The sequence below is a fragment of the Danio aesculapii genome, chromosome 11, assembly GCF_903798145.1.
Source record: "Danio aesculapii chromosome 11, fDanAes4.1, whole genome shotgun sequence".
Taxonomy (NCBI): Eukaryota; Metazoa; Chordata; class Actinopteri; order Cypriniformes; family Danionidae; genus Danio; species Danio aesculapii.
This window is the reverse complement of record NC_079445.1, coordinates 29,722,617-29,740,308: the sequence shown is the minus strand read 5'-3', so window position 1 is coordinate 29,740,308 and position 17,692 is coordinate 29,722,617. Positions and strand designations below refer to the sequence as shown.

Here is a 17,692-nt window from a genome sequence, read left to right as displayed (position 1 = left end):
TGTTATATGTGTGTATGATGTTATTTTTATCAGTTAAGAGCTTATAAAATGCCACAAATCCATCTGTTGCACACTATCGGAAGATCTGCTGCAGGGATGCAGTTTCCAATTCTTGTAACAGTAAACCAAACTTTGTGTTTCTTTACATTGCCACATTTTGTGACACAACCTGTTCTTGGTTCATTCAGATTTGTTTGGTTTGGATGTCAGCATTCAAAATCTCTTGAATCAGCATCTCTTGTTTGAAAACAAACTGCACAGACAAAGCAATGTTGGAAATGTTACTTAAAGTAATTATTTAAAGTTACTAGTTAAGTCTCATAAATAGTAACTGAGATAGTAATTGATTCACATCATTATAAAATTAACTAATTGCTAGGGAAAGTAACTATTGTGTTTATTATGAGATTATGAGACACTAAATTAAATAAATTATTACTATAAAGCAATATACACTGTTCTATGCTATATTTAAATACAGTATGCTGCTGTGACATGATACCTTTGACACCTGTCAAATGTAATGTTTTATTGTAAATAAAATGTCCATAGTGGAACAATGAAACCATAGTAAATGATTTACAACTGAATAATATTTATTTTTATATTGATATGTTTTGCACTGACCACAACTGGCCAACAAATAAGTCTAAAAATAAAGTATGCTTCTTAAAAACAATAGAATTAGGAGGTCTTTTTACATTTCAGTGTCTGCTACTTTTCCCTGTGACTTTAAAAATGCTTGCCTCTGTTGCCTAGCAACTTCCTGCTAATAAAAACATAACTTTCTGTTGACAAAAACATAACTTTACTTTAGACATGTGTTTTCAAAACAAAATATTCAGTGCCACAAAAAAAAAAAAACCTTCTCCCCTGCTTGTGAAAGGGAAAATGAAAGTGAGGCACTGACATTCACGAGTGGTGTAGTAGCCTAACTATACACTTCTAGACTTTATTACCAAAAAGATTGTATTTTTATGATGACAGAGATTTAAAGCTTAATTATTATAAAGATAATTATTATCTCAGTAGAAGCTTTAAATGTAGATATGACGTGTCAATATCATATATGAGAACAATCAGAATGACCGCTATGATAATTCTAGTAGTTATAAAATTCTGGTAGTTCCAGTGTGAAACTAGTTTTAGTTGCTTTGATGCAGTTGTGTCCTCTTTTCATTTAAAAGTGGCCCACACATTATGACCTGCTTTCTTAGCCAATCATCATCAGTTATGTGGTTGTCCCACCCCCGAACACATACACACACACACACACACACACACACACACACACACACCAATCATCACTGGTTTTGTGCGCCACTTGCCCCATGTTGTAAAAAATAAATAAGTGAATCGAGGAGAACCCAGTCCAGGAGACTTGAAATAAGCAGAATTCTTTTATTGAGACGCGTTGGTTAATCTGCAGTCACACAGCGTCTTCAAGAAGTCCATGTGTCTGCAGGAGCCTACTGGAGGTCTGCAGTCTGCGAGTTTTATCACAAGTCTAAATTAGGACAAAGATGTCCTGTCTATATTGTCTTCTTAGGAGGAGGGGAGATGGCTAAACAAAGCATGCAAATTCAGTATTGGAGTCAGCGTGATAACCAGCATGTAGGTGTTAGAAACCGGCCCAGCAACTGACCACACAAGTTAATCAACAAAAGTGGTGTCTTTGACCTGACAGAATCACCCGAAGACAAAGGCAGAGTCATTAAAAGCATAATCAAAGCATTTGCATCACTCTGGCTTAGCCTGTAGTCAGAAAGACAAAGGTAAATGTCTCACATGGCTGGGCTGTTAATAAAATGATATAATCAAACTATAACTTTTCAGTTATACGTAGATTATTGTTCATTTGAAAACTAGATTATATAAATTTATATTTCCACACCCACAACACACACACCAGAGCAGGTCCTACAGGTGTGTGAGAGCCTACTTAGATGAAAACCGCTTCAGTGAGCTCAATTACAGTACAATATACTTTAATTAAATAACACCACATTGTGTTGTCAGTTACAGTAAAGGTGTTTGTAACAGGAATCTTTAAAGTGCAACCTATAATGATATGAAGTCTGATTTAATTCCCATCTCTTTATTTTGTCGTAGAGATTTGAAGTCCATCAGGACCCGATGGTGAGTGTGGCCCACATGGTGCGAGCCGGAGGTGGCGTATGGATGGCTTTTTCTGAAGGCTCTTCTATACGCTTGTTCCATACGGAAACACTGGAGCACCTGCAGGAGATCAACATTTCTACACCCTCGTCATTTTACAACCCCAGTGAGTAACTCTCCTTTGACCCAGTAAAAGGAGCCATTTGAATACCAAAACGTTTTCACGCCTTCACACATGCCTGATCAGCACTTGTTTCTATCTTTTTCTTTGAACCGCACTTCTCGGGATAAAAAGGTAATAATGGAGAAGTTCTTTCTGGAATGGTTCCTGTAGGCTGGCTCTCCAGGGACAGACCGTGAATAAGTAGCTAACTTAAGACCCCGCAGAGCAGTAATGGAGCTGCAGGGTTACAGGCAGGAAAAGTCACAATGGCACAGACAAAGCTTTCCATTCAACGGGTTGCCATGGCAACGCTCTTGTCATGACTCCAGCAGCCGTGGCATGTTGGTAATGTGCCAGCATTTTGCCATTGCGCCTTTTCTCTGTGCAGCTGGTCTTTAATTCGTCTGCGTTCACATTTTTACCTCTCTGCACTCACCTTTAGCTGTCGTTATCTCCCTTGGGTCCTCTGTAATTTGTGAAATTCTTTGTGGTTCATGCCTCCTTCACTGCTACATTAAATACTACAGGAAAAAAATTTGAGACAATTCTCATTTTGCCTGGATTTACAACCTAATGTTGTTTGATTAATTCATTTTATTCTTATTCTTTATTTGACTTTTTAAAATTAAGTTTAAAATAAGGTTGCCGTTTAGATTTGTTTGTGTAAAATAACAAATAAAAGTATATATTTATATATGGATCTATTTTTTAGATAAAACTATTACAATGTTTTAATTTCAGGAGAATTAAAAATATTTGGTGGAATAATCTAAAATTTCAATCACAAGAAATGAAAACAGAAGAAAGAGTTTATTAAATATTAATATTGTTAATATGATGTTAAAAATATGATGTTAATATTAAAATATTAACATCAAACCCATACCCAATCACTACAACAGATACAGAGAAGCAGAATTTTCAGGTGGACATTATCAGTGTTGTGCTACAGTAGTTACTAAAAAATAGTAACAAGTTACAGTTACTAGTTACTTCATTCAAAAAGTAACTCAAATGCTTTATCAATTAATTTTTACTCAATAAGCGTATGCATTTCTGTTCAAAGTTATTCTTGAGTTACTTTTCCAAAGAAGATGTTTAATGCTCTCATTAATGGCCTTATAACATCACTTAAGAGCTGCATGGAAAATACATCGTTGATCAGATTCACAGTTTTAATTAATTTGCATTCTCACAACTTAAACACAAGACAGAATTAAACAAAACGTAATTTTTAAACACTAATGTATTTATGTCGGACCAGCAGCACAATTTTTTTAAAAAATCACAAGGTGATAAACCAGCATTTAAAACAAAACAGAAACATTACAGCTGCTCAAAAAAGAAATCTGTGAGCAATTTTCAAACTAACCACAAACAAAGAGCTTAGAATAACTAAGAGGTAACACTCTATAGAACTTACATTGCATCCATACTGAAGCATTGATCACCTTCTTCAATATTAATCAATTTTCAGGTCTGATCTCAAGCTAAGGCAAATAACTGAGAAAGCACCAATCTGAGGCTGCATTTTTATGATGTCATCGTGTAGACTTCTTATAAAGTATTTTACAGTATTTTAAAAATACAAAATATAAGACACTGTATTTGTATTAACCCATTTTCTTCAACCCTATCAAATAGAAATTACATTGAATTACTATTTTGAATTAGAAATAGCTACTTGAAATGATAAATACTGCCCATCCCTGGTTACAGTATTAGTTAATGTCAAAAGTAATGCTGTTACAGTAATGCATTACTAGTAACGTTTTATTGCCCAACACTGGACATTATACACACCACAGCTAGCTTTCACTGGATGAAAGAAAATGTAAACACTCATTATATAACCATGCACACTAAAAAGTGTTGCTTGCACATTATGTGTCCGCACAATAAATTGTCACTTCAGTGTAATTCAGCATCACACTTCAGGCTATATAAAGAGAAAATCCAGACATCATTGCTCTAGTAGCTTGCAGAATAACTCCTTTCAGAGGGTCTAATGATGTTTGATTTCACTTGAATGCGATTGTCCACATTTAGCTTTAAAAAAAGCCACGATCCTCTTGTTGTCACAGACAATTGCAATCAAGCAGAACGGAAAAGAGAAGGAGGAAAAATAAACCCAAAGCGGTGTTGCAGACTTCAGGAACTGGCCAGAGCAAGTTAATGTCAACTAGCTTGTTGCTACAACTCCTCAAAAACAAAGAGAGTAAAAGATAGACTTAATCAAACAATGAGAGCATCAAACATTTGGATCAAAGTTGCAGCTGTATTTCACAAGACACATAAAGGCAGAAAAGCTGAGGATTGAGGTGAAGACTCTTGTGAAGGTCCTGGGACCCTGAGGCTGTTGTCGAACTTACGCAGCAAGATGTGTTTAAATATGTAGTTCTTGTTGAGTGAGGTAGTGCTCCCGTTTCGTGTTATGTCGAGGGGTTTACAGTCCACGGAGCACAAAAGTGAAAATAAGCTTTGGCAGATGCTTTCTTCCTCTTTTTTTTAAAATCTAGGCTCAGAGAACATCCAGTTAGTTTTCCTGAATATATGCTAATCTGCAAGCATCACACATAGGAGGACTGATATGGTTATTTCAGATCAATGGTCTGCTAATCCCACAGGTTTGCTCCCGAGTGTCTGGTGATGAATTAATTATTGTCTTAAAGTCAGCCGATTATTCTGCAGTTTCTCCTCGGCTAGAAACTTCAGACACGATAATCAAGTCAGACATCTCCTAAACGCACTGAGGCTGAATCCATCCTCTCTAATAATAACAGGAAAAGTCAGATCCATGAGGGAAAGGAGTTTTATAAGATAGAGAATTTTGTATATTATAAAATAATCATATAAAGGGGTCATTTATGCTTCTTTACAAAGTCTTGATTCTGTTTGGTGGTTCAAAACTTTCACTTAATTTAGATTATTACAATACCTATCCGGCCTGGCAGAAACAGCTTGATTAGTTCTGGGTTTGATGAGTGGCTGCCAGCACATTGTGAGCTAGGCAGTGTTTCAGTATTTGTATGTTCCCTGCCAAAACCTTGAGGTCAAACTTACCAGTGATTTCAATGCTATAACATGTATACACTCACCGGCCACTTTATTAGGTGCATGTGTCCCACTGTTAGTTATTTCTATTCAGCCAATCACATGGCAATGCATTTAGGTATGTAGACATGGTCAAGATGATCTGCTGCAGTTCAAACCGAGCATCAGAATGGGGAAGATAGGTGATTTAAGTGACTTTGAACATGGCATGGTTGTTGGTACCAGACGGGCTGGTCTGAGTATTTCAGCAACTTCTGATCTACTGGGATTTTCACGCACAACTATCTCTAGGGTTTACAGAGAATGATCCAAAAAAAAGCAAATATCCAGTGAGCTGCAGTTCTGTGAGACAAATGCCTTGTTGATGCCAGAGGTCAGAGGAGAATGGCCAGACTAGTTTGAGCTGATAGAAAGGCAACAGTAACTCAAATAACCACTCGTTACAACCAAAGTATGGAGACGAGCATCTCTGATCACACAACATGGGTTGTGAGGTGGATGGGCTACAGCAGCAGAAAAAAGAAGCAGAGGCAGCTGCTACTCCTGTCAGCTAAGATCAGGAAACTGAAGCTACAATTCACACAGGCTCACCAAAATTGGAAAGTAGAAGATTGGAAAAACGTTGCCTGGTCTGATGAGTCTTGATTTCTGCTGTGACATTCGGATGGTAGGGTCAGAATTAGGCATCAACAACATGAAAGCATGGATCTATCCTGCCTTGTATCAATAGTTCAGGCTGTTGGTAGTGGTGTGATGGTGTGGGGGATATTTCTTGGGACACTTTGGGCTCATCAATACCAATTGAGTATCCCTTTATGACCACAGTGTACCCATCTTATGATTGCTACTTCCAGCAGCATTACATGCCATGTCATAAAGCACGAATCATCTCAGACTGGTTTCTTGAACATGACAATGAGTTCAATGCAGTCAAATGGCCTTCACAGTCACCAGATCTCAGTCCAATAGAGCACCTTTGGGATGTGGTGGAACTAGAGATTCACATCATGGATGTGCAGGCAACACATATGCAGCAACAGCGTGATGCTATCATGTCAATATAGACCAAAATCTCTGAGGAATATTTCCAGTACCTTGTTGAATCTATGCCACGAAGGATTAAGGCAGTTCTGAAGGCAAAAGGAGGTCCAACCCAGTACTAGTAAGGTGAACCTAATAAAGTGGCCGTGAGTGTATACTAGCAAAACAAAATATATTTGTAAAATGTTTGTGACATACACTCTGATGTCTATAGAGAAGGCAATTTATAGAGTGTGCCAGTTTAGGTTCAGTTCAAAACACAATTCAGATTTTTTTATTATAATGTGTTAAAAAGTGTTATTTTGGGGCATGTACACAGCTCGCTGTTTTTGGGGTGTGTTGCTTCACATGAAAATTTGTTTCGACTTCCTGCCCAACTTAACAAGGGGCGGAGCCAAGTGCTCCCCCGATTTGTGTTTGGCAACAGACAGGCAGACAAAGAGAAGCAACGTGAGTGACAAGACCAGCATTCAGCTGTACATGTACGACTCGGACACAGACCAAGCAGAGAGTTCAAAATTATTTGTGTCTTTGTATAGTTTTACAGCCAACTGTGTGCTAGTTTAAAGTTCCGAGCTTGTACAACAAGACTAAAAAACCACGCACACTGAATTAACTTTGACTGAGGCACCAGATGCGCCGCTCAGAGCTGCGACACTGCACACCAGACATGCACATTCACATGTTATTTAAAATGAAACTATTCAGATGGCGCTCTGCGGCTCGGCAGAAATATGAACAGTGTCCTGAGTCGTGGCTGGGCTCCGTGGACAGCCACCAACTTGAGGCGCTGTTGTGTGTACCCTGATAAAAATTTGTGTTTAAAATGCATGGCGCTGTGCGTCGCCGAGCGGCGCTTCTGGTGTGCGACCTGCAGGCAAGTTATTTTATTTCCAATGGAGGGATGCACACGTGAGGCAATGCGCTCGCACTTTCCAGCTGGACCAAGTTAAGATGACAGGGAGCTTCTGTGACCACGAGAAATGCAAACGGCTGAAGATTATGGAAGACACAATGAAAAGTACAGGTTTGCAAACCCACCTAAAGTTACAAACAATGGTGCCGATGAGAGCGATCATGTGGTGAATGTTGATCTTGTGTTGAGCTCAATGAGCCTTTCATCTAAAAATAGAGCAAGGGTGTTCCTTTAGTGACATCGCTTTGACTCACACACTGAAAATGGTGGACTTGAAACAACAAACTGAGGATATGCTAATGCATGCCTGTCAACCAATATTGGTGGGCAGGGGGACCGCACTCCTACGTCAAGCTGCGGTCGATCTAAAAACCGCTCCAGTTGGTCCACCGTTTTCATGTTGTTAAATTGAAAAAAAAAAGGACTGGGTGTGTTTATGTCACCCCAATGTGATGGTCTATACACTCTACTTACACATATGTCTGTCCAAACAGCTTGGAAAGTAGATTTTTCACCATAGGTGCCCTTTAATGTTGTGTATTTTGTGAGAAGTTGATGGATTTATGCGTTCAGCTCTAATCTCTCCACTGCAGTGCAGGCTAGCATAGCAGCATCATGGCTAACATTAGCTATCACAGATCAACTAATTTGATCATTAGTAAGATGTTTAAATACTGAGAATTTAAATATCAAACATTTCACAATATAAACAATTTGAGCTGGGAATGTTGGTCAAGAGGTGTGCACAGAAACTGACGTGGTGCAGCAGAATTAGGATAGTAACAGTTATGTTGATTTGACCATCAGCAACCATTTGAATTTCTATCGGTGGGATTTGGGCCACTTTGTGACATCATAAATCCCAGAAAATATGCCTTTTGTCCAAACAAGCTCATTTATTACAATTCTTGAAAAGAGATTAAAAAAACGTCTTAATTTGGAGTGGACTTTGAGATTTATAACTATCCACACCTTTTTTATATGCTTAAACATATAGTACACACTACACACTGACTTACATATTCCTAGTTCAAATGCATAATAAGACCCCTTTAACACATTATCCAATGTGCATATTTTCTAAATCAGAGAGGCCCAAGCTTGGGCCCACGAGCCAAAGTTGATCCATGGTAACCTTTGATTTGGCCCACCATCCCATCTGAGAAAAGAGGTGGAATGATGGGGATGGTTGGAGATTGTCAATTCAAATTTAAAGTAGCCCTTTGTTTGTTTGTTTTATTATCAAAAGCTAACTGAAATAAATGTTTCAATAAATGGTGTAAATGAATCAGATATTGTATAAATGTACACACTGTGGGGCTGCACGGTGGCGCAGTGGGTAGCACGTTCGCCTCACAGCATAAGCGTTGCTGGTTCGAGCCTCGGCTGGGTCAGTTGGTGTTTCTGTGTGGAGTTTGCAAGTTCTTCCCGTGTTCATGTGGGTTTCCTCCAGGTGCTCCGGTTTCCCCCACAGTCCAAAAACATGCGCTATAGGTAAATTGGGTAAGCTAAATTGTCCGTAGTGTATGTGTGTGAATGAGTGTGTATGGATGTTTCCCAGTGATGGGTTGCAGTTGGAAGGGCATGGGCTGCGTAAAACATATGCTGCATAAGTTGGCGGTTAATATAGGGACTAAGCCGAAAAGACAATGAATGAATGAATGTACGCACAGTCACCTGACAATACAAAGACTTTGGTGAGCAAATCATGTCAAGGCAGATTCTGCTTGACTAGTGTATTCAGCATTGTACTCCACTCTCTTATAAATGTTATTGTTTAAGTTTTTATTGCAATAAGTTATTATTTAAAAAGTTATACTGCATTAGACAATACAATTTAAAGTAATGTTATCTATTTATTTTGAAATACTATGAAATAAATTAGCCATGGCAACTTTAATGTAATATAGTTTGCTGTATTTACCTTCAGCCCACGACTCTCGAAGATACTTGGTTTTTGGCCCATTATGCTGAAAAGTTTGGGCACCCTTGTTCTAAATCCTTTATATCAGTTTAAATGTATTTATTATTATCTTCTAATAATTCAATGATCTGCAATCAGTCATTTAATGTACTTTATTTATGTACTATACTATGTTGAGTAGAGTACAGTATCAACAAAAACTAACGAAACGCAATTTATTATATTACTAGGCATGCAACTTTTGTTTTCTTACATGAATTGAAAGACTATATGTAATATTAAAATGAACTCAGGTGCAATGAAAATAAATTCAGAAGTGAGAGATTATTGAGAGAAAGAATGAGAGAGAAATCAAATAGATTTGATTAAAACTCACAGGTTCTGCATGTTAATCATATTTAATGCAATCAGTATCATGAATTAACAATTAATTATATTCCTTTAATACATTTTACAGTACTTATTATGCTGCGTTTATTTATACATACACTAGTGTTAATTAACTGTATTGTTTATAAAACACCAGTGTTAATTTAGGTTTAATTCATAATTGTGTGGAAATTAAAATGAAGATTACTGCTGTGCTTTGAATACATTGCCGATTTTCATTTTGCATTATCTATAGCACTGCACAATTTAACGTTATCAGACACATAACCCATTTTAATCTTAGATCTCGATGATTATGAGGCAGAAGTATGTATTATGCGTCAAGGACATCCAATAAAACATTTCTCCCCAATCGTCAGCATCTTATGTTTTCAGCATTCATGAATTCATTACTGTAGAGCTGCAGATTTATTTGACAATCTATTATTAAGACGATTCCTCCAGCACGGAAAAAGAATGTATAATAATAAGTGAATGCTCTGCAGAACTGGACAGCTGACATTTCTAAGGAGGAGTTCTCCTTAATGCGGTGCGTTCGCTAATGTTTTTTCATGACCTTCAGTGATTTCCTGGTGACTAACTGAAAATGCTTCATTTACACATTATCCAAAGACTTCACAAGCACTATAGCAACCTAAAGAGCACATGGCAGGGTCAATTAGCAACTTTCCAATAATTTATGGAAAATGAGCACCATACTGTATATTGAGCAATCGGCCATACTTGTAGTCAAGACTATGCTACTGTATGTTGTTCTTTTTTCAATGTAATTATATTCTGAAGACCCAAGGGTCAATGATTTGGGTACTTTTAATGAAGTCAATTAAATGTTCTGTGTTGCTTTTTGTGTAAACAACAATCTAAATGTTGTCATACCTGCACGCTGCTATAATTGACCAGTTAAATAAACTGCAATGGGGAAGCAGTCAGGGCTTTTAATCCACTTTCCACAGAAACCATAATTGATTTAAAAGCAGAAATTAGTTTTTTTAATACCCTTTGCACAGTTTGTTCTCTTTTTTAACAATGGGATCATACTGTATAGTTAAAGCAAGTTTGAGTGAGTAATAATGTTGTATGTGATTTCTTTTGTTTCGAAGGTCAAAAGAGCATGAGGGTCACCAGCCTGTTGATTTGCCAGGGGCTGCTGTGGGTAGGCACTGCTCAGGGTATTATCATCACCCTGCCTGTGCCCAAGCTGGAGGGCATCCCCAAAATTACAGGTACACAGATGGTGCATTTGTCCTTTTGGAAAGTTGTTTTTGGAGTGAAAAGATGAATTATGTGATGATTCAAACAGTTAGGTCTTTGTTAAATAAATAGTTTACTCTAAAATGCAATTATTTACTGGACACAATGTTGTTGCAAATATGTTTGTTTTGTTAGAGAAGGCAAAAGGATTGTTTTGATAAATGTGTATGCCAATACTTTTAGCACCTGAAAGAATGAAACACATAATAAAACTACCGTAAAGATATAATTGAAAAGTTTAGCTGCAAAAACCTCTAAGTGCCATCAGAAATTTTCAGCTAAAATTAGCATTTATATTAGGCTGTTGTGAGTAGTTTCAGTAGTGCAAGGAATAGGTTTTTTCATTGCCTTAAAAGTGAAATAGCTGAACATAAACATATGAGGTTTAGAAAAATGCATTTTAGAGGAAATTTTCAGTTGGGTTTTTTTATATACACTCTCAAAAAATACTTTTGCTGCTTGTCTCAGCTACTTATATAAAATTAGTTGAATCAACACAATTCTTAAGTCGTTTTGAAAGACAACCTAATTGTATTATGTTGAATCCACTTACTGTTAATTTGTAAAAACGATGAGGTTAACTAAACTGATTTGTGTTGAGACAACATAAAGAAATTATGTGGAACCCAGCTGTTTTTTACAGTTTATACACTTACGGCCACTTTATTAGGTACACCTTACTAGAATTGGGTTGGACTCCCTTTTGCCTTCAGAACTGCCTCAATTCTTTGTGGCATAGATTCAACATGGTACTGGAAATATTCCTCAGAGATTTTGGTCCATATTGACATGATAGCATCACGCAGTTGCTGCAGATTTGTCGGCTGCACATCCATGATGTGAATCTCCCATTCCACCACATCGCAAAGGTGCTCTATTGGATTGAGAAGATGGGTACACTGTGGTCACAAAGGGATGGACATGATCAGCAACAATACTCAGGTAGGCTGTGGCGTTGACACGATGCTTAATTGGTACTAATTGGCCCAATGTGTGCCAAGAAAATATCCCCCACACCATTACACCACCACCAGCCTGAACCATTGATACAAGGAAGGATAGATCCATGCTTTCATGTTGTTGGCGCCAAATTCTGACCCTACCATCTGAATGTTGTAGCAGGAATCAAGACTCATCAGACAAGGCAATTTTTTTTCCAATCTTCTATTGTCAAATTTTGGTGAGCCTGTGTGAATTGTAGCCTCAGTTTCCTGACAGGAGTGGCACCTGGTGTGGTCTTTTGCTGCTGTAGCTCATCTGCCTCAAGGTTGGACATGTTGTGCATTCAGAATTGCTCTTCTGCATACTTCGGTTGTAACGAGTGGTTATTTGAGTTACTGTTGCCTTTCTATCAGCTTGAACCAGTATGGCCATTCTCCTCTGACCTCTGGCATCAACAAGGCATTCACGCCCACAGAACTGCCACTCACTGGATATTTTCCCTTTTTGGGGCCATTCTCTGTAAACCAAGGTTGTCTGGCACCAGCAACCATGCCATGTTCAAAGTCACTTAAATCACCTTTCTTCCCAATTCTATTGCTCAGTTTGAACTGCAGCAGATCGTCTACACCATGTCTACATACCTAAATGCATTGAGTTGTTGCCATGTTATTGGCTGATTAGAAACTTGCGTTAATGAGCAGTTGGACAGGTGTACCTAATAAAGCAGCAGGTGAGTGTATATACTGTAAATTTATAAATATTTTTGTCCAAATATTTCATTGGAGATGATTAACATGAATCTTAATATTGATTAATATTTGTGTGAGAACCCTAATATGTTTATCTATAATCAGAGATTACAAAAAAATTATTAAACTACTGTATGCCTTTTTGAAATGTGCTGGTTTAATGGTGTAATTTCCATAAGGTGCATCACCAAAATGAGTCATCCTTATATGACAAAAAAACCTTTAAAAGTTCTTCTTTTGTTCTCCACAGAATAGAAATATATATGCAAATGGTAATGTGAACTATGAAGGATGAACAAATTATGATCAATTTTTCAAGTTAATTCATTTCAAAGTAATTTCAGTATGCAATATGCACTTCAACATGTAATAATTCAAATCCGTTATCAAAGGTTCTTTCTGCTTTTTACTGATGAAAGCGATTTGTGTTTTAATGTGGCACAGGTAAGGGGATGATGTCCTTCAATGCTCACTGCGGCCCTGTGGATTTCTTAGTTGCCCTTTTCAGCACATTGTCCCCTGATCTTCTAAAACGGGACTCTGTGGTGGAAGGTCATGATTCGGCCTGTGGAGTGGAAGACCGCAGCGACTCATCCTCTCAGGAATCCCTCCAGCAGCCCAGTGTTTCTACCCAGGTGGATGGAAAAGGGAAGGGACGGGGTGTTTTACTACAGTACCGTCTCCGCTCAACCTCAGGGTTACCCGGACGGCCATTAACCGCACGAGGAGACGAGGCCTCAGACTCATCTCTAGAGTCTCTGGAGCACAGCATGGAAGATGGCTCAATTTATGAACTCAGCGATGATCCAGACATGTGGGTCAGGGGTAGACCCTGCGAGAGGGAAGGGGTGAGGCGGGACAGGGTCACCTCGGTCGCGGTCATTTCAGGTGGTAAAGGTTTCCGTCGACTAAGGGAGGGATCGGTGACAGCCACCATGGAAAGCACACTTATGATCTGGCAGCTTCCTCTCACTGTTTGAGCTGAAATTTGTTGATTTACTCATCCTCATGTCATTCCAATACCCTTTGACTTCCTCTTGAATTAATATACGGGTCACTCTTTTCAGTTCAGTTATGATAAACAGACCTTAATTGGGTTCGATGCTATGTTGAATTAAACGCAGATGAAAATGAGGCTGTGAGTGATAGACTAATGAAACACAGTTATAATGGTCATAGATAACTGAGTATTCACAACTATTACTGTTTTTTTGGGGGGGTAATCCTTTTTTTGTCAGCTACACTGTTGGTATGCTATCAAAAAGCATTACAGTATTTTGAAATCACTGTAGTTTTATACCTCACAGCCTTCTCATTCTCATGTAAAAATTATTATGATTCTATTTTTAAAAAGTTTTATGCAAACTGGAGTTATTAAGCTTCCAAAAGCATCATTGGCCACATTACTCATCTCTTCTAGTTTAATAAATCAAGCAACATATCTATGTTTAAACTGGCAAAAGTGGTTACTTCATTCAGGCCTGTAGTCGGGCGCTACTGGCCTGTCATTGATAATCTGTCCAGAACAATAAAACCGAATCACTGGATCTATGAGTTGAACTGGTAAAAAAATTCTAAAACAAATAATCTATACCATTTTTTAAACTGGTTTCACTGATTTAATGAAAAAAAAATAGACTTTGCTAGAGATTGTTCAAGGTTTTGGTTGATAGCAATACAAATATTGACTAGTTACTGTAATTTAGTATAATTGGAAAGATTAGCAATTGATTTGTGCGACAAATTGTCCAACAGTTATGGCATCAATTGATTGATAATTTTCCCCTCCTGTAAACCAGTGAAACTGGATCATCAAGTCAGTAAGATGACCTTAATTACTGATTCAAGAACAAATCATCCTGTCTGATTTTGTGAAGTGAGTCATTTGCTTCATTGAAAAAATCTCAATAGAGTGAAACATTGCTATGGATTAGTGTAATGTAATGTTTGGTGAATAAATACCTTTTATATTTGTAGTTTTGACTACAAGCCACAGTAATTTTATACAGGTGTGGTTTAGGTGTCCTTTGGAAACTGGATAATTGAGTCAATGAGTTGAACGGATGAGTGAACAAATCTTCCATAATGACTTTAAGTTGCTCAACTGATTTACTTAAACTATCTGACTCATTTGAGTCATTTACATTTCAGACACTACAGTCATATGTCAAGAGAAAAACTTGATTGTTTCATCTCACAAATTGCAACACAAAGTTTTAGAATGCATACAATTGATTTGTGTGATAAATAACAAAACTGAAGGTTAAGTGGTGAAATATTTGATGATTTTCCTCTACGGTGGATGTAAAACTGATCATCACTGAGAATTACTGAGTTAAAGTTGAACTGAAAAACAAATGTCGCACATACCAATTTATTAACAAGCTCAAATGATTCATTAAAAAGATCTGACTAATTTAAAACATTTTAGAGATCATAGCACACGTTACAGTTTTCTTATGCAGATTTTTTTGGGTATTTTGGAGCCTGGTAGCTGTAGTCCTCAGTAAAAGTCATTATACTAAAAATGAAAACCAGGATATTTGGAAAAAGCAAAGCAATATGGGTTTGGAATGACATAAACATGAGTTCATGACAAAACCTTTATTTTTGGTAAAACTAGGGCTTTTCACTGAATTAACAGATCTTGTGATATTAAGAAAGCCACTTTTTCCAATGAGAATATCTGCAACTAAAAGTCTAATAGCGACCATACCTACAGTATATCTGTAAAGTACCCCCTTCCCTGTTGGGAATCCTTATCCATGTATTAAACCTCACCCTTCACCATGATCAGGGTCTAAACTATTCAAAGCCAACATTTCCTTGAGGCTTTAGTGTGTCCGAGCTTTAGTGAATCAAATTCTTTGGATTTGACCATGCCACAGAGCTGCTGAGGGGGCTTTATTCCCCCGCGTCTGAAGAAATCATATCATTGGAAAGTGAAAAGCCAAGTGAAAGGGGTTTCCATGCTTTTTGTGCAGTCGCCCAGAGAATACTCTCACCCTTTGACTTTTGATAATGTGAACGCATGATTCAATGTCGAAAGTCAAGCTCGGGCAGGTCAGTGCTGTACGAGTGTTAAAAGCTTGTGGAATGGATTTCAAAACACTTGACAGCCTAAATTTCTGCGACGGCGAATGGTAAGGCTTAATTAAAATAGTTTTTAGTGGGCATTTTTTCGTACATACACAACCTGAAAACATTTCACCATATGGCAGTCATTTGAAACGTCTGCTCAAATCACCATTACTTAACAAGCGAGTTCATTAGCAGCTGGTAGTGGAAAGATACAAGCACCACTAATTGCAGGAAAGTTGTGGATCTTGTGAAGCTTTTGATGTTTATTTGATCTTGTTGAAGGGTATTCACTGTCGATATTTTGTGTAATATCGCAGTTCCATCTGCAAGCTACAGTTGGTTCCCGTCATACTTTGTTCTTGTTTGATACACATTTAACACATTCAGTAGTCTACCATTAGGAGCTATGCCAGATGCACATTATTTTGTGTTAAAGGGAATAGATTGATGTTGTTTTGGGGACAAATGAGCAAGCAAATAAATAATAAAGTCATTAATGAATAAAAAAAAAACAGCTTGGAACATAGTTGAACCAGCATAGACTAGTTGAAGACAGCAAATAAACTACATACAGTACTGTAAAACTAAACTCTTCTGAAATGGCTACTGAATAATATAGTTGAATGATTTATTTTTTCCATTTCTCACCACTTTATCATCATCTATTTTTCACGCCATACAACTTTGTGAAAGTATGAAATGTGTAATTTGTCTCAGTACTGCAAACTTTTTTAAAAGTGTTAAATGTAACATTTATGAAGGCTGTAATATCCTGAATATAATACTTGTAGGGCTACAACAGTTTTTTTTGTTTGTTTTGAAGTGACATTTTGAAAGTAAAGTTTAGTTAGAAGTTAACATGAATAATACAAATGTACTCATCCATATACAGTAAAGTAACCACTTGAAGTTTTTTTTTTTGTGCCTCAAATGCACTGAATTTTTAGGATTTTTTAATGCTAATAAAATGTTGGTGTTGTCAACTCACCGTTAGTAGAATAAAAAAAATGTGCTAGAAATTACCTCTGTTTGATCATTTGTCCTTGCACATATTAATCTGAGGTAAATGGTAAACCCATAATACTCATGGCTGCTTTTAAGCTGACAAATTTATGCAGGGTTGTGATTTCCCCCATCTCTTGTTGACCCACACAACAGCAAAAATCCCTGTGATTACATATGATTTACACAGAGATGGTGGATAAGCAGGGTGCATATAATGACATGACACACTGGAAAAAACGAAAAGCTGCACCAAAAGGTCAGATCTAAATAAATGTATGCGTGTTGGGACGGTTACAGACTCGACCGCTGCTGCTGCCAGAACATCTTAGATTTGAAAATGATCACTTTCGTGCAACAGAGTTCAGCACCTCTGTGCTTAGCAGGGCTACACAAGTTTTTAATGGGGTTTGAATTATTCATAATGTCTTCATTTGCAAATTGAGTTATTATGCTGTGCATGCTATTCAGAACATAGCCAAAGACTGAATAGTACTATGTTTGGTTTGATTTAAAATGAAAATGTCCACACTTATCCACCCAAATGTTCCCTTGGGATTCCCACACTTTCCACAGTGTTTCCACAATTTGACCACACTTTGCCCAGTGTTCCTACAGTACCCTTGCTGTTTTCCCAGTGTTCCTACTGTATACCCAAATAAACTTTCCCAAGTGTTCCCACTGTACCTGCACAGTTTTCCCAGTTTTCCTACGGTATACCCACATAAACTTTCCCCAGTGTTCCCACTGTATCCTTGTAGTTTTCCCAGTTTTCCTACAGTATACCCACATAAACCTTCCCCAGTTTTCTCACAGTATCCTTGTAGTTTTCCCAGTGTTCCTACAGTATACCCATATACACTTTCCCAAGTGTTCCCAGAGTACTCTTGCAGTTTTCCCAGTGTTCCTACATAATACCCACATAAACTCTCCCCTGTCCTCCCACAGTACCCTTGCGGTTTTCCCAGTTATCCTACAGTATACCCAAATAAACTTTCCCCAGTCCTCCCACAGTATCCTTGTAGTTTTCCCAGTGTTCCTACAGTATACCCAAATAAACT

At 37.6% G+C, this 17,692-nt stretch overlaps 1 protein-coding gene across 1 annotated transcript in view; it reads left to right on the top strand.

Moving 5' to 3' along the window:
• arhgef10la (Rho guanine nucleotide exchange factor (GEF) 10-like a) overlaps window positions 1-16,639 on the top strand; it is a 248,459-nt gene extending 231,820 nt beyond the window's left edge. Inside the window, exons 26-28 of the mRNA XM_056467799.1 lie at window positions 2,113-2,284; window positions 10,707-10,829; window positions 12,993-16,639. Of these exons, the coding sequence (XP_056323774.1) occupies window positions 2,113-2,284; window positions 10,707-10,829; window positions 12,993-13,528 (831 nt within the window). The 3' untranslated portion in view covers window positions 13,529-16,639. The remainder of the gene's footprint in view (window positions 1-2,112; window positions 2,285-10,706; window positions 10,830-12,992) is intronic.
• The last annotated feature ends 1,053 nt before the right edge of the window (window positions 16,640-17,692 follow it).